This window comes from Neopsephotus bourkii, unplaced genomic scaffold (genome assembly GCF_033783945.1).
Source record: "Neopsephotus bourkii isolate Nb327-2 ecotype Australia unplaced genomic scaffold, CSIRO-AGI_Nbou_v1 NB_1139, whole genome shotgun sequence".
In the NCBI taxonomy this organism is placed as follows: domain Eukaryota; kingdom Metazoa; phylum Chordata; class Aves; order Psittaciformes; family Psittacidae; genus Neopsephotus; species Neopsephotus bourkii.
Window position 1 is genome coordinate 2,043,568 of NW_026901625.1, and position 24,117 is coordinate 2,067,684.

At 59.3% G+C, this 24,117-nt stretch overlaps 2 protein-coding genes across 18 annotated transcripts in view; both read left to right on the top strand.

Annotated features, from left to right (window-relative positions):
* PLEKHA6 (pleckstrin homology domain containing A6) overlaps nt 1-20,111 on the top strand; it is a 43,871-nt gene extending 23,760 nt beyond the window's left edge. For 7 of the 17 annotated variants that reach the window (XM_061362916.1, XM_061362931.1, XM_061362930.1 and 4 more), the window contains 25 exons: nt 1,133-1,213; nt 1,322-1,637; nt 1,729-1,801; nt 2,542-2,642; nt 4,393-4,568; nt 4,775-5,260; nt 5,838-6,348; nt 7,065-7,151; nt 7,845-7,898; nt 9,628-9,708; nt 11,053-11,121; nt 11,287-11,367; nt 12,022-12,171; nt 12,370-12,465; nt 12,766-12,877; nt 12,991-13,130; nt 13,655-13,804; nt 14,708-14,825; nt 14,925-15,034; nt 15,426-15,608; nt 15,734-15,898; nt 16,456-16,589; nt 16,709-16,851; nt 18,090-18,213; nt 18,700-20,111. In XM_061362916.1, coding sequence (XP_061218900.1) covers nt 1,133-1,213; nt 1,322-1,637; nt 1,729-1,801; nt 2,542-2,642; nt 4,393-4,568; nt 4,775-5,260; nt 5,838-6,348; nt 7,065-7,151; nt 7,845-7,898; nt 9,628-9,708; nt 11,053-11,121; nt 11,287-11,367; nt 12,022-12,171; nt 12,370-12,465; nt 12,766-12,877; nt 12,991-13,130; nt 13,655-13,804; nt 14,708-14,825; nt 14,925-15,034; nt 15,426-15,608; nt 15,734-15,898; nt 16,456-16,589; nt 16,709-16,851; nt 18,090-18,205 — 3,733 coding nt within the window. In that variant the 3' untranslated portion in view covers nt 18,206-18,213; nt 18,700-20,111. Of the gene's footprint in view, nt 1-1,132; nt 1,214-1,321; nt 1,638-1,728; nt 1,802-2,541; nt 2,643-3,401; nt 3,678-4,392; nt 4,569-4,774; nt 5,261-5,837; nt 6,349-7,064; nt 7,152-7,844; nt 7,899-9,627; nt 9,709-11,052; nt 11,122-11,286; nt 11,368-12,021; nt 12,172-12,369; nt 12,466-12,765; nt 12,878-12,990; nt 13,131-13,654; nt 13,805-14,707; nt 14,826-14,924; nt 15,035-15,425; nt 15,609-15,733; nt 15,899-16,455; nt 16,590-16,708; nt 16,852-18,089; nt 18,214-18,699 lie in introns of those variants that run through there. The other 10 variants (XM_061362922.1, XM_061362928.1, XM_061362926.1 and 7 more) reach the window with 9 other exon arrangements.
* Nucleotides 20,112-21,228: 1,117 nt separating this feature from the next.
* GOLT1A (golgi transport 1A) lies at nt 21,229-22,768 on the top strand. The gene is made up of 5 exons (XM_061363165.1): nt 21,229-21,341; nt 21,825-21,916; nt 22,031-22,209; nt 22,303-22,366; nt 22,485-22,768. The coding sequence occupies exons 1-5, from the start codon at nt 21,317-21,319 to the stop codon at nt 22,521-22,523; spliced, it is 399 nt and encodes a 132-aa protein (XP_061219149.1). The 5' UTR covers nt 21,229-21,316; the 3' UTR covers nt 22,524-22,768.
* The last annotated feature ends 1,349 nt before the right edge of the window (nt 22,769-24,117 follow it).

Genomic DNA, 24,117 nt, shown 5'->3' on the forward strand with positions numbered 1-24,117 from the left:
TGTCCATGGTGGCACTGACTGGTGCCGGGAGGGATGGATTTTGGGGTGCAAACACTGCCCCTCTTTTCAGGGTGCACACACATTGCCAGGTTCTTACGGTGACCCCAAGTGACGGGGAGGAGAGCAGCTCCATGTCAGGGTGCAGGATGCGACCTGCGAGGGGGAGCAGCTCCCAGCAGGGCTCTTTTGGGTACAAAGTGGTTAATGTCTCCAGAGCCTGGCTGGAGCCCAGGTCGGGGGAAGCTGTGTGGATGGGATGGTCTTGGCAGCTGCATTTCCTTGCTCAAACTTCCCTTGTGGTGCTGACAGGGAGCGGATCAGCAGCGTGCCGGGCCGATGGCGCGTTGGCTTCATGGGTGGTCAGCGGCACCCATGTCCTGGCATCCTTTGGAATGTCACAGGGTGCAATGCAAACATCCCTGCATGGAGCCCTGAACCCTTTGCTCCTGACGCAGCTCCAGCAGCAAGGCCCCAGGAGGGTTTCTCATCTGGTGCCGGGGTGCCTGGCAATACCGGCTCTGCGAGATGGGGCAGGGCCATGGCAAACGCTGCCAGCCGAGCCCGGAGCCGTGTCTTGCTCCTCCCTGTGAGCCTGGAACCACTGGGGAGCCCAGCACCACCGGATACATCCGCCTTTGGGTGCACCCCAAGTCACCAGAGCAGCACAGGGGCAGAGCTGGGGCTCATCGAGCTCGTGGTGGTGGGTCCTGGGCTGATGTGTGGGGTCTGTGATGCCCAGTCTGGAGGGCTTTGGTAAACAGCTCTAAAAGCAGAGAGCCCAAGGGGAGGATGTGATGATGGGGATGTCGCTGCAGGCACAGCCCAGGTTGGACCATTGCTGCTGCTTCTGAGTGGGGTTTATGGTGATGTGTATGGTGTCCAGCACGAGTACTGAGGGCTTTGCCATCAGAGACCATGTTTTGGCTTCCTGGCAAGTGCTGATGGGGTGCACTGAGCAGATCTGAAGTGGGGGTTAGTGGGAGCATGGGTGGGTGATGCTTGGAGCAGGATGCAGGGAGCCAGCCTTGATGCCGGTGTGAAGCATTGCTGTCAGCGCAGCCAATGTGGTGCTGAAGGCAAAGTGGGGCACACCGGAGCAATAACCACAGTCCTCCCCCCCCCGTCTCCGCAGCCACAATGAAAGGCGGAACACGTTCCTGCACCCAGTGACGGGACAGGTCCCCGAGGACACCTCAAGGCTTGACCCGCACAAGTAGGTTGGCTCCAGCTCCTCTGGGTTTAGGGCCGGTGAGCGGGCAGTGATGGGGAGCCACGGCGGGGTGGAGGGGGGCTCTGCTGACTCAGCTCTCCTGTGCCACAGCCCCACCTCGGACATGTCCAGCAAAGCGGGGAGCAAGCGAGCGGCGCCCGTCACCAGCGAGCCCCAAAACCACACCATGGTGACCGAGGGGCCCCCGGAGCGCCCCGGAGGCCGGGTGGGTGCCCGGGGCCGTGCAGCACGTCAAGGAGCAACGGAGACAGGGAGCAGGGCCCCCCCCCCGGCACTGAGCAGCTCCTCTGCCCCTCTGCAGGCATCGCGCTCCTCCCGCAAGGGCATCGCCTTCGGGAAGCGCTCCAATTCCATGAAGAGGAACCCCAATGCCGCTGTCACCAAAAGCGGGTGGCTCTACAAGCAGGTACCTGAGCCCTGACCCTGCTGGGTACCCCGACCCCAAGGCCATGCTGCCCCTTTCCTGGACACCCACCCTCACTGCCCCTCTCTCGCAGGCCAGCTCGGGGGTGAAGCAGTGGAACAAACGCTGGTTCGTGCTGGTGGATCGCTGCCTCTTCTACTACAAAGGTACAGCAATGCAGAGCAGGGCGCTTCAGGGCAAACCTGGGCTGTTGCAGTCTTACAGTGCCTAAAGGGGCTGCAGGAAACCTGGAGAGGGGCTTGGGACAAGGGATGTAGGGACAGGCCAAGGGGAATGGCTTGAACCTGCCCGAGGGGAGACTGAGCTGAGCTCTTAGGCAGAAGCTCTTCCCTGTGAGGGTGCTGAGGCGCTGGCACAGGGTGCCCAGAGAAGCTGTGGCTGCCCCATCCCTGGCAGTGCTCAAGGCCAGGTTGGACACAGGGGCTTGGAGCAAGCTGCTCCAGTGGAAGGGGTCCCTGCCCGTGGCAGGGGTTGGAGCTGGAGGAGCTTTAAGGTCCCTTCCAACCCAAACCATTCCATGGTTCTGTTACCAGGCCCAGTGTGGGCAAAGGGGTCCGGAGGGCTCAGCCCACTGGGCAGGAATGCATCCCTTTGTGCTGGTGTTTGCCACACTGGGGACCAGAGGGGTTAAAGCAGGCACTTCCCTGGCTCCCTGTCAGCTCAGCCCTGGCAGGGAAGTGAAGAGGAGGGCGAGCATGAATAATTGAGCAGCCTGTTGTGCGGGAGCCACGGGAGCAACAGGCAGGCAGCGCTTTCCCACAGGTTTTCCCTGCCTGTGTGAAGCAGCGATGGGTCCGGGCCCTTGTAGCAGCTCATGGGGCTCTGCTGTGGGGTGGAGGGGGCCCCCATCCCCTCCGTGTGTGTAAGCCCTGCCTTTGCCCACCAGATGAGAAGGAGGAGAGCATCCTGGGCAGCATCCCGCTCCTCAGCTTCCGCGTGGCAGCCGTGCAGCCCTCGGACAACATCAGCAGGAAGCACACGTTCAAGGTCAGCGCTGGGCTGTGCTGGGGCTTGCAGGGGATGGGGGTGATGCTCACAGGGTCCCCATTGCTCCTTTTCTTGCTTGGTGGTGGGGCATGGGGCAAGCTGGGGAGAGGGTGACTGCAGTAACCCCAGCGGTACCCTGGGTGCTGTGTGGATGTGCCTTGTGCTGGGGAAACTGAGGCACGCGTGGGGCAAGAGCATCACCTCCCGGGCCTGAGCTGTACCTGGAAGCTGAGTGCTCACCAGTGATGCTCTCACCTCTCTTCCTGCCCCGCTTCCCCTTCCACATCCTGCTGCCAGCCAGCCTGGCACCACTCCGGAGCCAGACACAGGGAGGTGGCCCCAGCTCTTTTAGCCTGCTTTGAGTGGCATGAGGAGGAAAAGGGAAGATTAATTACAAAGGAATAGCCCCTAATGAGTCTCTTCCCATCTTCCTGTGCTGTTGTGGGTGTTGGAGAGGAAGCAGAGAGCAGCTCCTGCAGCACTCATCCCTCAGAGCAGGGTCTGAGCTTCCCTGGCTCTTGTGCACCTTCAGCATCACTGTGCACCTTCCCCAGCACAACTGGTGCCCATGGTCATGGGTGATGCTGGCACTCACTTGTTGATGGGTCAGTGCATGGGCTGGCTTGTGCTCATGTACAGTAGTGCAAAAACCTTCCTGCCCGCATAGGATGAACGGGGCTTGGAGCAGCCAGGTCTAGCGGAAGGTGTCCCTGAGTGGGACTGGATGAGCATTAAGGTCCTTCCCAACCCAATTCACTCTGATCCTATGACACTGGTGGGGAAAGAGCCTTGAGATGCTGCTGCCCACGAGGCACATTCCTGCCTCTCCATCTGCACCTGAGGGGTTTGGGATGGTTGTGCCCAGAGGAGGGTCCCGATGGCCGGGGGAGGTCGGTGCCGCAGCACCCACCACGCTGCAGCTTGACCCCGTGTCTGTGTTTCCTCCTCCTCCTCCTCTCTCTGCGGGTGAGGATCCCCGGACAGGAGGTCCCTCTTCGTGCCCGTCCACCACGGCAGCACCCAGCCATCACCTAGGTAGTACCTTGTTGTGCTCCTGATGCATGCGGAGGGCGAGGGACCGCCGGCTGCTGCATGCTCCGCTCGCACTAATCCTGGGGGGGAATCGCTTTGGACTGGGCTCTGCAGAGGAGGCTGCATGCTCTGGGGAAGGTGGGACCCAAGGGATGTGTTTATTCACACCTCCATGTTGGGGTTTTCTTGTATTCTTCCAAGGGATTGAACTCATGAGAGGTGTCCAGGGGCAAAACCTCCTGCTGCCTCCTTTTCCTTCCTCCCTTCCCTTTCCTTTCCAAAAGGGGGAAGGTGGAAGGTTTGATCAGGCCTTAAATAGTCAGACCTGCCTTCCAGCACCTTCCAGTGCAGGGTGGGCACTGGCATCTTGGACTAAAAACAAACCTTTTTCCCCCAAAACTGTTGTCTGGGGGCCAAGAATCCACCTTCCCGCTAACCCTGCATGTCTGATAATGGGACACGTTCCATTCGCCCACCCTAAAGGGACCTGCTCAGTGCTGGGGTGCAGCAACCTCATGGTTATTCCCAAGTGGATCCCCCTTGAGGAGATAAGGGCTGGTGCTGGCTCTTCCTCCCATTTGGTGCCAGCAAGGGTGCACGTGGCTTGGGCACAGGGGTAGGGCCATGGCTTCTCCTGCAGAGCAGGACAGTGCAGGGGTGGAAACGGGGCTCTCACCCTCCTGTCTGTGTCTCTCCCCACTTCTCTGCCTCCCTGCAGGTGACGGTGTGCTGGGTGGAGGAGATGCCGGCGAGTAACGGGCAGTCCCTGTCTCCCCAGGCCGAGCACGCTGGCATCCGGACCTACTTCTTCAGCGCCGAGAACACGGAGGAGCAGGAATCCTGGATCCAAGCCATGGGCGAAGCCGCCCGGGTGCAGATCCCCCCGACGCAGAGGTCAGCAACTTCCATCTCCCCCTTGTCCCTGTCCCCTGGTACCCCAGTGATGGAGCACCATGGTCGAGGAGCGTGAGGGTCCCTCTGTAGAATGGAGCTGGGGGAGCACTGCCCCCCTCGAGGGTTGAGGGAGGGACAGGATGCCACTGTGTGTCATGGCAAAGGGGAGGTAACGGTAACGCTCTCTCCTGTCTTGGCACCCCCAGACACGAGAAACCAGACTCTGAGAACATCCCCCCCAGCAAACACCACCACCACCACCACCACAACGCCTCCCACCGCGAGCACCCCAAAGCTGACCCCGACACCAAGACCCGGGGCGAAGGTGACGGCCGCGGCTCGGAGAAGATGGAGAGGAAGGCGGAAAGGATGGAGAGCAAGAAGGAACCTTTGGCCAAAGCCAACGGCATCGCGGGGCCGGAGATGCCCTCAGAGCCAGGCAGCCCTTACCCCGAAGGGCCGCGGGTGCCGGCGGAGCGGCCGCCGCAGCCCAATGGCTGGCTGTACCCGTCCCCCAGCCGCCCCGGCAGCACCGCCTTCCCCCCCGGCGATGGGGACAGCGCGGCCCCGCGCCGCAGCATCGCCCCCCGCACCAACCATGAGAAGCTGGCGCAGCGCAAGAGCTCCATGACGCAGCTGCAGCAATGGGTGAACTCGCGCCGTGGGGCTGTGCCCCCCGAGGAGCTGAGGAGGTGAGGGCAGAGCACGGGGGGGGAGGTCCTGGTCCTTTGGTCCCTGGGGATGCTCTGAGGATGGGTTTCCCTTTCCTATTTGCTCTCTGAGCCTTCCTTGGGTCAGAAAATCTCCTTTCTAGGCTGACCCCATGGACACGTTTGAGCTTGGGGGGGGGACACCCCAAAAAGACAAGTAAAGAAGATTTTGGAGCGGATGTCATTGTGGGGTCCCTGGGAGCAGGGATGTCACACAGTCTTTGTGGAGGGATGACAGGAGTGGAGGCCGTCATAGCGTCCCATGGAGAAGGGATGGTACCATAGGGTCCCTTGGAGGAGGGATGCTACCATAGGATCCCTGATAGAAGGGATGCTGCCACAGGGTCCATGGGAAGAGGCATGATAGGAGGGATGCCACCACAGGGTCCCTGGGAAGAGGGATGCTACCTAAGAGGAATGATGCTAGCCAGCCAGCTTTCCAGTTTCTGGCATCACAGCTGCCTGCTCTAAGGCTCTCCTTGCCCACTGGGACCCCCATCTTCAGAGCGAGGAGCCTGACACCAGTCTGTCTCTCACCTCTCTCTCTTCCCTCCTCCAGCCCCACCAGGTTTTACCCCATGTCTCGCCGGGTACCCGACTACTATTCCCCCTACTCACCCCAGTACCCTGAGGACTACCAGTACTATCCCCCCGGCGTGCGCCCCGACAGCATCTGCTCCATGCCCGCCTATGAGCAGGTGAGCCCGCCCTGGGCACTGGAGGACAAGCGCCATTCCTTCCGCAACGGGGGCACCTACCAGCTCCGTGACTGGAAGGAGCATCCCGGCTTCGGCCGCCAGGATGTCCCGCTCTGGCTGCCCGGGCCTGGGAGGCAGCCGACCTACCTGGATGAGGTGGATGCAGCCTCGGGCTCGCTGCGGCGCATGTCCCTGCAGCCCCGGTCCCACTCTGTGCCCCGCTCACCCAGCCAGGGCTCCTATGCCCGGGCACGGGTTTACTCCCCGGTGCGCTCACCCAGTGCCCGCTTTGAGCGGCTGCCACCCCGGGGTGAGGACATTTACGCTGACCCCACCACCTTCATGATGAGGAGATCCATCAGCTCTCCAAAGGTAAATGCCCATCGGTGCTCGGGATGCATGGGGTTGGAGGGGGACTCTGGCTGGGGATGTGAGGGCAGGGATGCTGCAGTACCGCTTGTTCTCTCTGCATGCAGAACAGGGGAAACGGGAAGTTCAGGCTGGATATAAGGAAGAAGTTCTTTGCTGTAAGGGTGGTGAGGCACTGGAATTGGTTGCCCAAGGAAGCTGGGAATGCTTAATCCCTGGCAGTGTTCAAGGCCAGGTTGGATGGAGTCTTGGGTGACATGGTTTAGTGCTAGGTGTCCCTGCCCATAGCAGGGGGTTGGAACTGAATGATCGTAAGGTCCTTTCCAACCCAAACCATTCTGTGATGCACTGCCTTCCTCAAAATGCCACCAAGTCATAGAATCATAGAATGGTTTGGGTTGGAAAGTACCTTACGAACGTCAGGTTCCAACGCCCCTGCCATGGGCAAAGTCCGTGGCTTGAAGCATGGCTTTAGGTGTCCCCTTGGCATCCTGCATCCAGGCTGTGGTTGTTCCCTCCTGGCTGCTCCTGTGAGCCTGATGGGATGCCCAAGGCCACCACGAGTGATGTGCTCCCAAGGAGGGGGCTCTGGTTTCCCTGTCTCTGTTCTGTGCCCTAAAACCAGGGCTGATCTTGCTGCAGGGCTGGGGTCTGCCTTTGCCTTTGCTTTGTGGCCCCTCACACACCTCTCTCACGTTTGGGGTCTCCTCTCTCCTCAGTATGACTACCTGGGGGACAGACGGCCCGTCCCTGCGGGAATGTACCCGTACCACTACCCAGCATCACCCACCATCCACGACAAGATGGTATGTACGGTGCTGGGGCTGAGCGGCTGCAACTGGGGGGCTCAGGGTCCCTTGGGGATGTGGGGCTGGCTTGAGGGGTCCTGGCTTGGGTGGCTGAGGAGGAACCGCTGTGCTCCAGGTTGTGGGCAGGTGGGGACCACAGGTCCTTCTGCTGTTGTCTCTGCTCCCTCCCTGCCATACCCAAAGGAAATCCTCATGGAAAGGCCCCAGTTCCTACCCTGCATCCCCCAGGTCATGGGGCATCCCTCTATCCCTGTGCTGCTGGGCCAGGATGGTCCCTGGCTGATGCTGGCGTACACCCTGCACCTCTCCCCTTCTTCATTCCTCAATTCTGGATACAGCTGCTGCTTTGCGTTGTGTTTTCCCATTGGAGCTGATGGGGTGAGACCAGGATGTCCCCCACACACAGAGCACAGACCCAAAGCTACACGGCAGGACAGATTGTTGGAGGAGGGAGAAGCACAAGTTACCATAAGCCACCCATGCTGCCATCCATCCTCACTAGCCAGAGACACAGGGAAAGGGCCGTGCGGGAAGAGAGTGGGGCTCCTGCAGGGCCCATCCACAGGGACACTTCTCACTTCCCTGGCCAAGAGGTCTCCGCATCTCCGTAGCCTTCACCTAACCGCTTTGCTTCTTCTTTTATATGTTTTGTGTGTTGTTTCTTGCCGCGTGCCTGCTGGCTCCTGGTAGGATGAACTTTTAGACCTTCAGTTGCAAAGAAACCTAGAGTATTTGGACCAGCAGGTAGGCAGAGCTGGCTGCGAGCCTCACGCTGCTTACATCCCTGTGTGCCCTGTCCCCAGCGGCATCCCCCTCCCTCCCAGCGCAGCATCTCTTCCCCTAACATCCATCCTCACCCTTCTTGGCATTAAAGCAGCACAAGTTGTCTTTGGTTTGCTTCTTCCATCCCTCCCGTCTGTAGGGTTTGCTCATGGCTTGGTGGAAAACCCCCTTGATGGTGTCTCCTGTGTGGGGTGCTGGCGCCCATGAGGGGTTTGGGGGGAGCTGGGGCAGGTTCTGACATGGATCTGGGGAGTACAGAGGGAGGCAGCAGGCTCTGAAACCCCCCCTGCACAGTGCAGGGCTTGGAGTGGTGCAGGACACCCATGCACAGTGCTGGATGCTGTGTTCTGGGGCTGTGCTGGCCTTGTTCCCCAAGGCCAGGTTGGACACAGGGGCTTGGAGCAAGCTGCTCCAGTGGAAGGGGTCCCTGTTGTGTCCAGTTGGAACTGGAGGAGCCTTAAGGTCCCTTCAACCCAAACCATTCCATGGTTCTGTGATTCCTCCTCAAAGGTGAGAGGTTTGATGCAGAGTGGATGTGAGACACTCATTGGGAGCGACACCAGAGCAGCAGCTCTCTGGTTTCTGCATGCCAGGGGGTGTTTGGATGAAAGCTGTGAACTGACTTCATCCCAGGAAGCAGGGATGGGAGCAAATCCAGCTGGGGACTGCTGGGGTGGGAGCTGCAGGCACCGGATGAAGTCTAAAGCTGCGGATAGGAGCCATCAGCAGTGCTGCCTGCAAAAGCCAGGCTGGCACAAAGGGAGCTGCTCCACAGACAATCCCATTAGTCTGCAAATCCCCGTTGGTGTGGTAATCACTGGGATCTGTGTCTGCCATGGAGCAGAGCCAGGGCCAGGCAGGAGCACTCGCCGCAATGAAAGCGCTCTGGTTGTGTCGCAGCAGCAAGGCTGGCTCTCCAAGGCTCTTTAAACCACTCCTGATAAAGGCTTTGCATCTCCTCCTCCTCCTCTCCCACTGACCTCTGGGGACACTGATTTGGAGTGATGCTGTCAAGCAGCTCTTTTCAAACAGCTCGCTGCTTTGGTTGCTCTCTCCTTGCTTGTCAAGTCATGGGGATGCTGCTCACCAGCACCCACCTTGCTGACCCGTCGAGGTTTTGGTCCTTGAGCTTAAACACCCATCACCAGGACCTCGAGGGTCCTGTCCATGGGGTGCGAGGGGCTTCAAGCACTGCAGGCAGAGGCAGTGATGCAGCTCCATTGTGCAGCACTGAGGGATGCTGCGGCCACAGCTCATCCATGCTTCAAGAGGGATCATCACAGCCCTGAGCACAGGGCATGGAGCTGTTTGTCAGTGCAGGAGCAGGGCCCGTCTGTCTGTCTGTGTGTTGGGACCACGCTGCGCTGCACTGCAGGTCTGGCGTCTCTGTGCAAGCTTGTGTCTGTGTGTGCAGTTTGCTGCTGCCCAGCTTGGAGCTGGCGCGGCTTTATCTGTGTTTTCCCTTCAACACCGCTTTCAGGGCGTGCAACCAAGCCCAGGCTGTTCTGCAGTGCCCAGAACGGAGCAGCAGCAACCCTGGGGCAGGCACCATCATGTGGTTGAGGCTCTGGGGCATCTCTTGGAGGTGGCATCTTGCCCTGAGGGCTCCCAGACTGAGCCGCCTCGCTGCTCCGACTGCACCGGGCGCATCTCTGCTGACCTCTGATCTTTCCTTCCCTGTCTGCCGCAGATGAGCGAGAGCGAAACCCTCATCAGTATGGTGAACAGGATGGTGGAGACCTCCTCCCCTAGGGCTCAGCTCTACATGCAAGTAAGCCTCCGGCCGCCGGGCCGTGCATGGCAGCCACACGGCCACGCTCCATCCCCGAGGTCACCTCCTGCCATTCCCACTCATGCAGGCTCCAGCATCCATGCGGCTGCGGTACATCACGCTCTTGGGGTACCTGCTGGTCCATCACAGGCTTTGCTAATCCATCCATGAGCCATTAAAAGCTGGTAAATCCTTGTGCTAAGAGCACAAGGTGGGGATGCAGCGGTCCTGAGCTCTCATCCTCGTTTGGACTTGGGTGCTGTGCTCGCCCTCAGTTTGTTGTCGCGTGTGGATAAGGCAGGAAGATGTGGGAATCCAAAGCTTTAAACCAAAGCTGTAACTCCTGTAGCAGGAAGAGGAATCAACCTTTTACCTGCTGAGGCTCTGGCTCATTGTATTCCCCAGCCTGGTGAGGGCTGCAGGGATCTCCTTGCTGATGTTGGGCTGCAGCTCCAAACACAGGAAGGTTGGGAGCACTTGGGAACGTGTCTCTGGGTTGCTGCAATCGGCAGCTCGTGATGCTGCCAGCCCCACGGGGCCCCACTGTGCTGCCCAGGGCATCTCCTCGATGGGTGACTACTGGGGTTTTCAGTGTGGGGAAATTGCCTGTTTCCATCTGCTGTGCACAGGGATGTGCTGGAGGGTGAAGCTGCGGATGCTGAGATGCCCTGGCTGGCCCAGCTCCCTGCCTGGAGGCAGCAGATCCCAATCCACCAGGCTCTGCATCCAGCCCCACTCGGCATTTCCCAGGTTCAGGTCTATTTGCATCATCCTGTAGCTTGGCTCTAAAGCAGCGTCTTGCTTTCTAGCAATAATAATCCCCTTCCTTCTACCTTAATGCCTTTCATCTCGAGATCTTGGAGGCATTTCATTGTTGAGGTCCCATTAGTAATTTAGATTTCCAGGAAAGGCAAATGACTCACAGGGAAGCCGGATGGTAAACAGGCCCTGGTGCGGCTGCTGGTTTATTGGTGGTTGTACTCTGCGAGGTGGGATTACAGCTTCACCTCTCTGCCTTTGTTTCCCTGCCTCTGGAATGGTGGCGTGTACACACGGGCAGTTAATGGGTCATGAGGCATCTCTAACTCGGCTCTTCGCATCCCATGGGGAGGTTGTCTGTGGCTAATTCCCATTGCTCACTCAGCTGATGTGTTGGGAAGGGGGAGGGAGGTTGTGTCTTCATCCGAGCATCCCGGCTGGCTCCAGCACCAGCATCCTGCACTGCCTGCAGCACCCGCTGCCTCCCGACGGATGCCTCCAGAGACTCGGCTCCCTGTTCTCTCCCTGCCCACAGGGATGGGGAAGCAGGGCTGGGAGCTGCCTCACCCCACTCTCTTCTTGCAGGTGACCCCCTTCCCGGAGGCCTACAGGGAGACAGTGCACACCTACAAGATCAGCGAGCAAGACACCGATGTAAGAGCAAACATCCATCCTGTGCAGCCCCTTCTTCACCCCATGCTTTTGCCCCTGTCTGCTCTCCCCATAGAGTTGCATCCTGGCGGAGCACATCTATTGCCATGGATGCATCCAACAACCGGGCTCTCATCCTCTCCTTCCTTTGTCTTCCCCTCCTGGCAGAAGCTGCTGGGGAAGCTCTGTGAGCAGAACAAGGTGCTGCGGGAGCAGGAGAGGCTGGTGCAGCAGCTCCGAGCGGAGAAGGTACGTGATGGGCAAGCTCAAGGGGCCACCTGGGTATGGACCTGGCTGCACGGTGATGGAAGTGCCCTGCTGGCACCTTCATGGTGAGGAAGCAACGAGTCCTGATCACCTGGGGACAGATCAGCTGGGATGTTTCTGAGCTGGGGGAGGTCACAGAGCCCCGGCCTGGTTTGGGTGGAAGGGACCTCAGAGCTCCTCCAGCTCCAACCCCTGCCACGGGCAGGGACCCCTTCCACTGGAGCAGCTTGCTCCAAGCCCCTGTGTCCAACCTGGCCTTGAGCACTGCCAGGGATGGGGCAGCCACAGCTTCTCTGGGCACCCTGTGCCAGCGCCTCATCACCCTCACAGGGAAGAGCTTCTGCCTAAGAGCTCAGCTCAGTCTCCCCTCGGGCAGGTTCAAGCCATTCCCCTTGCCCTGTCCCTACATCCCTTGTCCCAAGCCCCTCTCCATGTTTCCTGCAGCCCCTTTAGGCACTGGAACTGCTCTAAGGTCTCTCCTATGGAGCCAGGCTGAGAGAGCTGGGCTTGTTCAGCCTGGGCCCAATGCCCCGTCCATGCCAGTCCTGGACTCCTTAATGCCCTGTTGAGGAGAGGACCCATAGCTCCTGCACCAGCCAGGCTCTGAGAGCTGCATCTCCCATCTATTCCCTAAAGGAGAGCCTGGAGAGTGCCCTGATGGGGACGCACCAGGAGCTGGAGATGTTTGGGAGCCAGCCTGCCTACCCGGAGAAGCTGCTGCACAAGAAGGAATCACTCCAGAACCAGCTCATCAATATCCGTGTGGAGCTGTCCCAGGCCAGCACGGTAACAGGCTCCTCCTCTGCTCCATCTCTGGATGTCCCCTGCCCTCTACAATCCCTTTTCTCCTCCTTCCCTGCTTGGCAGGTTCTGTTGGGTGCAGCATCCTCCTGCTTTCCTTGGTGCTCCCACTCTCAGGGCTGCTGCCAGCCATGGGATAATCCAGCCAAAACCCTTCCCACCAACCCCTCTTCCCCCTTCCAGGCCCTGGCAAACAGCACTGCTGAGTATGAGAGCCTGGAGAGCGAGGTGTCCACCCTGCACGATGACCTCTGGGAGCAGCTCAACCTGGACATCCAGGTGAGTGAGTGGTCCCCACACCATCCCCATGGAGCTGGAAGCCCCCTGCTTCCTTCCATTCTGTGCTCCCTGCAAGGAGCCAATGTGCAAGCGGCTGCTCCATGCTCAGCCCTTGGTGTCCTGCTTTGGCCAGGGGGGCTCAGGAACCTCTGGGTGCCATCGAGGGGCTGGGGTTAGTGCTCCCCATGCTGCTGGGGAGCAGAACTATGGCTGTGCCTGCACCCGTGGGTCCCATGGCTTGGGGCTGGGGGTCTGACAGCATCAGGACCCTCTCTGCCCGCTGCCTTTTCTCCCCTTCAGAACGAGATGCTGAACCGGCAGATCCAGAAGGAGATCTGGCGGATCCAGGATGTGATGGAGGGGCTGAGGAAGAACAACCCATCCCGCGGCACAGACACGGCCAAGCACAGAGGTGAGCGGGCTCCATCCCTTGCACAGCCCAAACCCCCGGTGCCATGAGGCAGACGGCAGCATCCGCTTGAGCACGTGGAAGCCCTGATGGGATACCCTTATTCTCCTCCGCAGTGGCCATGGGCCCCTCAGGAACATACAGCTCCAACAGCCCCGCCAGCCCCCTGAGCTCCGCCAGCCTCACCAGTCCCCTCAGCCCCTTCTCCCTCGTCTCTGGCTCCCAGGGATCACCCACGAAGCCAGGACCTGGTGAGGTGAGTGAGAGGGGATGGCCCAAGGGAGCCCTTGGGTCCTGAGCCCTCGCTCCCGAGGGATGCGCAGGCACCAGGCAGTCTGTGTCTGTGTTTCCTTATGGCTCTGCCTGGGGACACCGTTTTGGCCACACACCTGGGCTGTGGTGTCCCCCGGTGACATCTGCACCTGTGGTCCTTGCAGGGGCTGAGGCTGGGCTTTGCAGCCTTTGGCTTCAGGACCAGCTCCTGCTGCCACCATAATCCCTTTTCACTGCCCCTGCTCATGGTTTGGCGCCTCCTCACCTTCCTCCATGTGAAGTTTAAGGGGGAATTTGGAACCCCTGGGGTCTGCCAGCCCCATGCTCAGGAGCAGGCGGTGGGAAGCACGGCCCTCCCTGCATGGGGACAGGGAGCACGGAGCCGCGGGAGCTGCTCTCCCTCCTCAGCTCATTGCTTTGCTCTGTGTTGTCTGGATCTTTAACTCTCTCTTCCTCCCCGGCTCTCTCTTCTCTGCTCTCACGCCTCCCGCTCCTCTCCAACCCCAGGAACCAGGCCCGCCTCGACCTCCCCTCCCCAAGTCCTACGTGCCCCTGGAGTCTCCTCCGAGCATCCCTCCGCTCCCCAGCGAGAGCCGGCTCTGGCCCTACCCCACCTCCCCGTCCTGGCAGCAAGGCGGCGAGGCCAAGAGGGGACAGGTACCGAAACCTCTCCAGAGCAGCGGCCGCATCCCCTTCCTCCCCGACACATCGGGGCTGGGATGAGGCAGGCGATGGGGACATCCCTGCTCCTGCCCTGGCAGGGAGACAGGGGCAGTGTGGAGGTGACAGTTGGCATGGGGACTGCAGCATGCGACTGGTACCTGCCCTCTCCAAGGGGAGCGATGGTCAATGCCCCTCCTGCCCCTGCCACGTCCCCTGCACTCACTGTGCTTGCTCAGGACAGGGACTGGCTCCTCCTGGGTAGCCCCTGGCATCATCCCCTCTGCTTTCCTCACCTCTTTCGCTGTCCTTCCATGGCTCCCCATCAAGCTCTGCCAATGGGAGTGATCCTGCCCACCCAGGGCAAACATGGATCTAGGAATTCCTAGCATCAGGCTGCATGCACACAGGGACTGGCACCACAAAGCAGTGGCTGTGCTGTGTTGGGAATGGTTCTGGGCATGACTATGGGTGCAGGAGCACCTCCAGCAGCCGTGGGGTATCCCAGTGTTGGCTGCATGCTGATCTGTGGGGTGTAAGGGGTGTTGGGATGCATCATGCCCACGCAGAGCACAGGGTGGTTGAGGGGGGCACACTGCACTCCTTAGCCTGATGCTGGACCCGTCCATCACATTGGTGATGCCTGGGCTCTGGGCAGTGCTTTCCCATGGGATGCAAGCAGGGAAGGACCCCAAAACTGGCCTTTTGCTCACTCTCTGCTGCTGCATGGTGCCAAATCCTGCCCGTGTGAGACCACATCCCCTCTGAAGGGCATGGATCTTGCTCATGTCTGTGTGTCCATCGCTCCTCGGGGCTGCATGTCACCGCACTGCTGTGGAGAGCAGCGGCTCTGTCCCCAGGCAGGACAGGGGCTCACAGGGGACCCTTTCCCTCCTGCAGCCCAAGCCAAGCTTCGAGCAGAGCAAGAAGGATGCTCAGCGACCAGCACCCCCCGGTCCCCAGGCCGAGGGGCTCCGGCAGGAGCAGGAGGCAGATAAGCAGGCAGCTCTCAACAAGGGTACGGCATTGGGAATGGTGCATCCCCACTCCCACCCAGTGTCCTGCTGGGCCCCTGCCCATGGTCCCCGGGGGGGTTCAGCTGGTGTTTGCCCTGCAGTGGGCATCGTGCCCCCCAGGACCAAGTCTCCAGCAGAGGAAGAGGTGGTGCCAGCGGCTGGAGTGCCACGGAGGAGCAGTGGTGGCATGGCCAACGGGCTCGGCTCCAAGGTAGGGCTCGTGTCCAGGAGCTGGGGCTGGGTGGTGGGGTTGGGACAGCAAAGGGGGGCTCTATTGCAGTCATAGAGCCTATTACTGTGGTTTAGATGGAGCTGAGGAGCATTTCCTGCCCCAGAGGGTGCTCAGGCATTGGAACAGGCTGCCCAGGGCAGGGCTGCAGTCACCATCCCTGCAAGTGTTCACACAGCATGGAGATGAGGGTCTCAGTGCCATGGGTTAGTGGTGGCCTTGGCACTGCTGGGCAATGGTTGGACTTCATCGTCTTAAGGGTCTTTTCCAACCTGGTTGATCCCATGGCTCCACGTCTCCCCTGGGTGCAGCAGCCGGTTGCAGGTGGGGTTGTGGATGGGGATACGTGACCATGGGGCTGGACTCCCAACAGGAGAGACCCAAGAGCGCTGTGTTCGCCAACGAGACAAAGGTGAAGATGAGTGTGGAGGAGCAGATCGACCGCATGAAGCGGCACCAGAGCGGCTCCATGAAGGAGAAGCGGCGCAGCCTGCAGCTCCCTGGCACCCAGCAGCCCGAGCCCTCCAGCACGAAGACACCCGCTTCATATAAAGTGGTGAGTCCCTGCACCGACCACCTTTGCTTTGCAGAGGTCCCTCATGGAGCAGAGTGGACCCTGGGGCTAGGGAAGGGGTGATGGTGGCATCCTGGGGTGCTCAGTGGGAGCGGGGTCCCTCGCAGGTGCGCCGGCACCGCAGCATCCATGAGGTGGACATCTCCGACCTGGAGGCAGCGCTGCGCTCCGATGACCCCAGCAAGGTCTATGAGACCCCCCAGGAGGAGATCGCCCGCCTGCGCAAGATGGAGCTGGAGCCACAGCACTACGATGTGGACATCAGCAAGGAGGTGAGGAGGGGCTGTCCTGGGGAGCTGCAGCCTGTGAATGGGCATCCCTTGCTCTGAGGTTTGGAATGGTTTGGGTTGGAAGGGACCTTAAAGCTCCTCCAGCTCCAACCCCTGCCACGGGCAGGGACCCCTTCCACTGGAGCAGCTTGCTCCAAGCCCCTGTGTCCAACCTGGCCTTGAGCACTGCCAGGGATGGGGCAGCCACAGCTTCTCTGGGCACCCTGTGCCAGCGCCTCAGCACCCTCACAGGGAAGAGCTTCTGCCTAAGAGCTCAGCTCAGTCTCCCCTCGGGCAGGTTCAAGCCATTCCCCTTGCCCTGTCCCTACATCCCTTCTCCCAAGCCCCTCTCCAGGTTTCCTGCAGCCCCTTTAGGCACTGGAAGACTGTTTATGGTCCACCCTATAGTGTCAATCCACCCTGTGTTGGTCAGGGTCCTGGAGACTCTGCTGGTGCCTGGCCAGGGGCTGCCCTTGCCTGTTGGGTGCTGGGAGCTGGGGTCAGTGTGGACACAGGTCCCCAGTGTCCAGCACCCAGCTCATCCCTGCCACTGCCCCCAGCTCTCCACACCGGACAAAGTGCTCATCCCCGAGCGGTACGTGGAGCTGGAGCCGGATATGCCCCTCAGCCCTGAGGAGATGAAGGAGAAGCAGAAGAAGGTGGAAAGGATCAAGACCCTCATTGCCAAATCCAGGTGAGGCCGCTGTGCCCGTGCCCACATCACCCTGGGGCACCCACCACCCACCTGTACCCCTTTCCCTGGCCATCCCCATTGGGTGCATACATGGGTGCTGATGCCGGTGCTGTGTGCAGCCTGCAGAACGTCATCCCCCTGGGCGAGGGGGAGCTGGACACTCCCCAGGACCCCGAGACCCAGCTGCAGGAGCAGGAGAAGAGGATCGAGATCTCCTGTGCTCTGGCTGCCGAGGCCTCGCGCCGGGGCCGCATGCTCTCGGGTAAGGACCAGGCAGGGGATGGGGTTGGAGCTGCCAGCCCCATGGCAGAGCAGACCACGGGCAGCGTCATGGATGCAGGACTGGGGTATGGGCTGCACAAGGCAGCAGGAGCAAGGGGCAATATGGGCAGGAGACCAGGCTGCATCCATCCTGGAGCAGTGGGAGAGCCAGCCTGGGGGTGCTGGCAGTGCCTTCCCTGCAGCAGTGCTGAGCATGGAAGGATGGAGGAGCCACTTTGGCTGGGCACAGGTTTCAGAACCAGGTTTCAACCCTGGCAAGGTTGCAGGATGGAGCTCCTGGCCATGCAGCGTGTGGTGGCCACCATATCCAATCCAGTGTGGTGGCTACCGTATCCAATCCAGTCTGGTGACACCGTATCCAATCCAGTGTTGTGGCCACCATATCCAATCCAGTGTGGTGACACCATATCCAATCCAGTGTGGTGGCTACCGTATCCAATCCAGTGTGGTGACACCATATCCAATCCAATGTGGTGGCTACCGTATCCAGTCCAGTGTGGTGGCCACCATATCCAGTCCAGTGTGGTGCCACCATATCCAGTCCAGTGTGGTGCCACCATATCCAGTCCAGTGTGGTGGCCATCATATCCAATCCGACGTGGTGACACCATATCCAATCCAGTGTGGTGACGCCATACTCAGTCCAATGTGGTGACACCGTATCCGATCCAGTGTGGTGACACCATATCCAATCCAATGTGGTGACACCATACCCAATCCAGTGTGGTGACACCATACCCAATCCAGTGTGGTGACACCATATCCAATCCAGTATGGTGACACCATGTCCAATCCAGTGTGGTGACACCGTATCCAATCCAGTGTGGTGACACCATACCCAATCCAGTGTGGTGACACCATATCCAATCCAATGTGGTGATACCATACCAAATCCAGCGTGGTGACGCCATACTCAGTCCAATGTGGTGACACCATACCCAATCCAGTATGGTGACACCATGTCCAATCCAGTGTGATGACACCGTATCCAATCCATTGTGGTGACACACCATGCCTTGTCCATGAGGAGCCCTGCAGGGAGCTCACGTGTGCGCGCTGCGGCCAGGCGCTGCTGTGGCCGTGTCCCCCATCCCCGCTTGCTTCCCCGTTGCCTTCCTCTCCATTCCCCCCCTCTAACCTCTCGCTGGTCGCCTCCTTGCCCCGGCTGCCACCAGCACCTCGTGCTCTTCAGCCCCTTCTCCCGTTTCTCGTTTCCAGCTCAATGCGCTACCCCCAGCCCTCCCACCTCCCCAGCCTCCCCGGCTCCACCGACAAACCCCCTCTCGGCTGAAACATCCCGCGGCGCCGACAACAGCCATTTTATGCGTGTCTGAGCCATGAAGTAAGCACCAATTCTCTCCTGTTTCATCCCATCCTCTCCCCATCCCCGGGGGGGGAAGGTCCGGGGGTGCCTCCTCTGCTCCCGGTGTCCATCCATCGCTGCTTGCTCCAGCTAACGTTTCCCAAGCCACGTCAGCCCCGTCTCCTCTATGGACCAAGTGCAAGTGTCCTCCAAGGTGAAGCGCCTGGGCTGGGTCAGAGACCCCAGCATGGGCAAGGGATGTCCATGTCCATGCACGGTGCCAAAGGGGGGTCTCACAGCTGGGCTCTGAGGTACACCTATCCATGGTGGTGGCTGCAAACTGGGGGTCACAGCATCCCCCTGCTTGCTTGGAGGCTCCCCCCATGGAGCCTGGGGTGTAAACCCAAATCTGCGCTAGGCTCTCCTCTGAGCAGGGGAGGAGATGGGTCTATGGGGTGGGCACAGGGGCTGCCGAATCACCAGCCACCCCACACATAGCTCAGCCCCACTCTTCTCTCCCTCCAGCTCAAGCCCTGGCTGCTGCCGGCGCCACCAAGTTCCATGGGGCCACGTTTTAGCCCCCGACACGACACCAAATCTCTCGCCATCGTCTTCGGTTCTCCTGGACCCCCCTTTCCCTCCCATGGATGGCGAGTGGGAAGATGCATCACCAACAGCACCGGCTGCTCTGCCCTGTCCTGGAGGAGACGTGTGGGGTTTTGGGGGTGCCCACTGCAGAGCGTGGTCCCCAAGGAGCCCCTGGGCTGCCATCCACGGTGTCCTGGGTGTCAGGCTTGTGTGGATGCTCAAGCAGGAGCATCTGCTGTGCCGCTGAGCATGGGACTCCCCAGCTCCCCGTGCTGATGTGTTGGTCTCCCAAAGGTCTATGAAGGGGTTCTCCTGCATGGAGACCAGCCAGTGCCCACCGTGGGTGGTGCTCCCACCATACACTGGACATGGATGCTCCATCTCTGCTCCTCAGGCACATCTTCCCTTCCCTGTGCTCTGAACTTGCTTTTAGCATCCATCCGGCTGGCAGAGCCTGGCCTGTCCCACCACGCTGGTGGCTCAGCAGGAGGATAAGGAGCTGGATCAGGAACAGGATGGATGGAGGTGGGACTGTTGATGACACGGAGGTGCCTGGGGGAGCACTGTGCTTGGGCTCAGGGGGGTAAGGGGCTGCCTGGGGCACTGGTGCACCGCTGGCACGGAGCAGAAAGTCTGGGCAGGGATGGAGATGTTGCATGGGAACGGGAGGTGTGAGATGGGACAGTGATGCCACAGGCTCAGCAGGGATCTCTCTGTGGTGGATGGGATGGTGAGGGAAGGGGAAGGGACTTGGGGCCAGGCGGTACCTCTGCCTCAACCCTATTTGGCACCAGGTCTTACCTCAAGACCTGGCCATTGTGCTCCAGAGCCTTCAGCTCGTCTGGGTTCCCTGTAGCAAGTTTCCCCTTTTCTTTAGCTTTCTGGAGGGAGGGAAAAAAGGCTGGTTCTGCCTGGAAAAGTGGAATTCCACACCAGGTTGTGTGTATGGCAGGGCTGGCACGGGCAAGGCGGGTGGTGTGAGGAGCTGGAAACCCTCCATCCTGCAGCTCTTTCCTTTCTGGCCTGATTCTGACCCCATCACCCCGCATCCCCATCACCCCCATCTCAGCAATACCGGTAGGATCCCAGGAGCCCCAAATCCCGCTCCGCTCCCGAGCTTCCCGCAACCCTCTTAGCTCATAAAGCTGGCCCTTTATTTTGCTATTACATGCCTTAATATATGTTTTATGGAAATTATACATTTATAATATATATCTATATTTGGGTTTCTCTTCTTTTCGGGAGGTACTGTGTTGTGCTGAGCTCTGTCTCTGCAGGGTGGTTGGCACCAGCCCTGCCCATGAGTTCCAAAAGCAGATTCTTTGCCAATTTATCGGGGGGGGGGGGAACAAACAAAAAAAAAAAAACCTATTTAAAAATATCTATTTTTTCTGCTTTTATTAAAAGCAAATTTATTTAAAAATAAAGTATAAAGAGACTAAGTTTTAAGAGATGATGCATTTATTGCCCTGGCCGGGGTGGGCTCCCCAGCTTGTGTAACCGGGGCAGACCCCCCTTACACAGACTGTGGGGACACCATTGGGGACCACGTATGGTGCATGGTTGCATCCCAGCTCCATCAGGGAGCCGAGAGGGCTCACAGCCCCATAGGCATCATTCCCACCTCCGAGGACCGGAGAGGATGAGGATGCATCCGAGCCTTCCCCAAGGCCCTGCCCTGGTGTGGAACCCCTGTGGTTGTCATTTTGGGTTTGTTTTACTGTTTTGTTTTTCAGAGAACTCGATTCTTAGTTTTATTTTGGTTATTATTTTTCATAACACTTCATATACCAGTGACTTGTAACCGAGACAGGATTTGCATCGGGAGGAAATCTATTTATGCACTGGGGAGGGTGGGAGGGAGGCATTTGTTTTCAGGGGGTTTTGCTAGTGTTAGAGAAATAAAAGTATCTAAGAAACAAAAAGGTGTCGGAGTCTTTTGTCTGGAGGTGACCTCAGATAACAATATTAGCATAGAGTCATGGAATGGTTTGGGTTGGAAGGGACCTTAAAGCCCATCCAGCTCCAACCCCTGCCATGGGCAGGGACCCCTGCCACTGGAGCAGCTTGCTCCAAGCCCCTGTGTCCAACCTGGCCTTGAGCACTGCCAGGGATGGGGCAGCCACAGCTTCTCTGGGCACCCTGTGCCAGCGCCTCAGCACCCTCACAGGGAAGAGCTTCTGCCTAAGAGCTCAGCTCAGTCTCCCCTCGGGCAGGTTCAAGCCATTCCCCTTGGCCTGTTCCTACATCCCTTGTCCCAAGCCCCTCTCCAGGTTTCCTGCAGCCCCTTTAGGCACTGGAGCTGCTCATCCCCGTTTCAGGGATTGCTCCAAGCACATCCAAGAAGGATGCTCAGGGAGGACAGGACCAGGCAGGGGACCAGCACTGGTGCTCACCCCACAGCGATGCCCAACCACCCCATCCCTCTCCGGAGGTGCCACAGGCAGTTCCAGGCTGTTAATGATTGCCAGGATGACGTGGGGACTAAAGGCCTTTCCAAGGGTCACTGCCGGGGGAGGGCACGTGGAAGCCGTGGCCCAGCCCCATTGCCAAGATGGTGTCTCTGACCGACTTCCAGCGTAAGCAGACGTGGGGTGGCTGTGTCCTGGAGGTGATGCCCATTCCCATGGCATCAGGGCACAGTTTTGGGATGCTGGCTGGGGTGGTTGGGGCAGGGAGAAGGGACAATGGCAAGAGTGGTTGGGGGGATGCAGTGGGAGCATGGCTGGGATGTGGGGACCAGTGTTTAAGGATCAACACTGGGGTCCTGCAGAGCGGGGTTTGTGCCCATCATCTGCCCAAGGTCTGCATTGGGAACAGCCACCCTGGCTCATCCAGAGAGCATTCCCAGCCTCTCCCACCAGCTGCCTGCACTGACACCCTCATGGCACTGTGCAGAAAGAGGCTGGAAACGGCCATGGGCAGGCAGAAAGGCTGTTTCTAATCTCCAGAGACAAATCCAAAGCACATTCCTGGAGGGAATGGGCCAGGAGGTGCTGCAGAGCATCCCCAAGGTGGGACCTGAGCTGTGAGCTCCAGCCTCAGCCCTCCATCCCACACAGGGATCGGCGTGGGACTGGTTGGCTTTGGGATCTTCTTTGTCCTTTTTGGGGTGCTCTTGTACTTCGACTCAGTGCTCCTGGCCTTTGGGAACGTGAGTACAATGGGACTGGGGCTCCCAATCCCAACCCGCAGCAGGCACAGGTGCCCAGGATGGAGCAAAGGGTTGGGCTGGGTTTCCCTGACCCACTCCCCTTCATCCTCCCAGATCCTCTTCCTCTCTGGCTTGGTCTTCATCATCGGCTTCAGGAGGACCTTCACCTTCTTCTTCCAGCGGCCAAAGCTGAAGGGCACCAGCTTCTTCCTCGGGGGGGTCATCATTGTCCTCATGCGGTGGCCAATCCTGGGCATGCTGCTGGAGGCTTACGGCTTCATCACCCTCTTCAGGTCTGTACCATGCACCCAGCCATGGTGGGCTGCGGAGCGGGAGCTCCTCATGCCCTGCATTGGCTCTTAACAGAGCCTTTTGGGTTGATACAGGAGCTTCTTCCCTGTGGCTTTTGGGTTTTTTGGCTCGCTGGTGAACATCCCGGTGCTGAGCAAGGTGAGCAGGGCACTGGGCATGGTTCACATGGGCTGAGGTGGCTCCATGGCTGTAGGTCGCACAGGGACCAACGTGGCCATCGTTGGAGGGGGCTGATCAGGCTCTGCCCCTCTTGCAGCTCTTGCACAAGGTGGGAGACAGCAGCTCCATGGTGTGACCTGCAAGAAGGACCCAATCACTGGAAATGGGATGGAGCAAGCCCTGGCTCCAGCTCTCCCATCGGGAGCTGTTGCCTCTCTCAGCCCCAGGACCCTTGGCACTGGTCAGAGCCACCCTGCGATGGGGATGGTGCCTCAGGAGCAGCTCCTGTGGAGGGTCCAGCACCAGATGCTGTTCCAGATGGGCTCTGGAGATATTTTGTGTTATTTTATGCCTTTTTGTCTTCCCTTGTTGAGAAACTCCATTAAACGTGTGTGTGAGACCAGTGTCTGGAGGTGGTAAATGGATCTTCCCGTTGGCATGGCTGGAAAAGGCACAGGGATCTTCCCATCAGCATGGTTGGAGATGGCACAGGGACCTTCCCATGGCCACCAATGGAGGTGGCACATGGACCTCCCCATGCATGTGACTGGAGACGGCACAGGGACCTTTCATGAGCCCCATCCAGCTCGGGCAGCCCTGCTTGCACTGGCACTGCCTTCCCATGGATCCCATGGGAACGTGGGCTACGGAGGGGGGTGAGGGGGGGGTTAGGAAAACACCCATTAAACCACATTAACCTGCCATGACCTGATCCAAGGAGGATAAATCACCCTGGTCCCATTCAGTGACCAAGAAAAAGCAAATGACGTGGGGTTATGAATTCATTGAGATGCTGGGATGGGAGAGTTACAGTGCTGGGATCTCTGAGTGCTACAGGCCAGGACTTAACGTTTCCCATAGACCTGTTTCCTGTGGGATGAGGCCAGGATGGAGCAGAGCCGGGATGAGCATCCCTTGGTGCAAGGGGCCGGATGCTCACAGGGAGAGCATCACAGCAGGCAGGGACCTGAGCACAGGGCAGAGCAATTCCAGCTCCACATCAGATGGTTCCAAAGGAGCTGTTTTGTTCCTCCTCTCCCCAGGAGTGCTCCTGGAGACCTGGTTGGAGAGCCCATCAGGTCTGTGCGATCAGACACAAGCGGAGTGGATGGAGCCGGGTTCCTACGAGCACCTGGGAAGCTGGGTGCAAGCAGGAGTTTAATTAAACCAAGGCAATCACATCAAAGCTGGTCCCTGTGTGGATGCCCCTCTTAACTGGCAGGAATTAATTAAGGAGCTGGAGTTAAACCTGTTCCCTCTCCATGGAGCTGGTGGCTCTGCCTGTGGCACTTCACAGCTCCTGCAGCAGGTTTGGACCAGGTCAAAGCAGAGCTGGGAGCTGCTCTGGCTGCTCAGCTGCAGTGGGAGAACTCATTTGGGCTCCTAAAGCCAGCCCCAGCAGCCAGGATGAGCCCTGGGATCCAATGGATGAGCAGGTGTAAATCAGGGCAGCCCCCTCTTTGAGCTCAGTATGGCTGGGCTGTACCCATAGGAGGTCTGGCTTAGGGGAAGCTGTAGCTGGTTTTGGGGTTTCTGCCTTTATTTTGAGTGCAGATGGCAGCAGAAGGTGCTTGAGAAGGGTTAAAGAGAGCTTCTTGGCATCAGCCTGGCTGTGAGCAGGAGGAAGGTAGAGCTGGGTTCAGCTCCCCGGGTATCAGGGACAGCTTTGATGATAAAGCAGAAGGATTTGGAGCAGAGCGAGAGCTGCTTCTTGAGGAGGGATGGGAGAG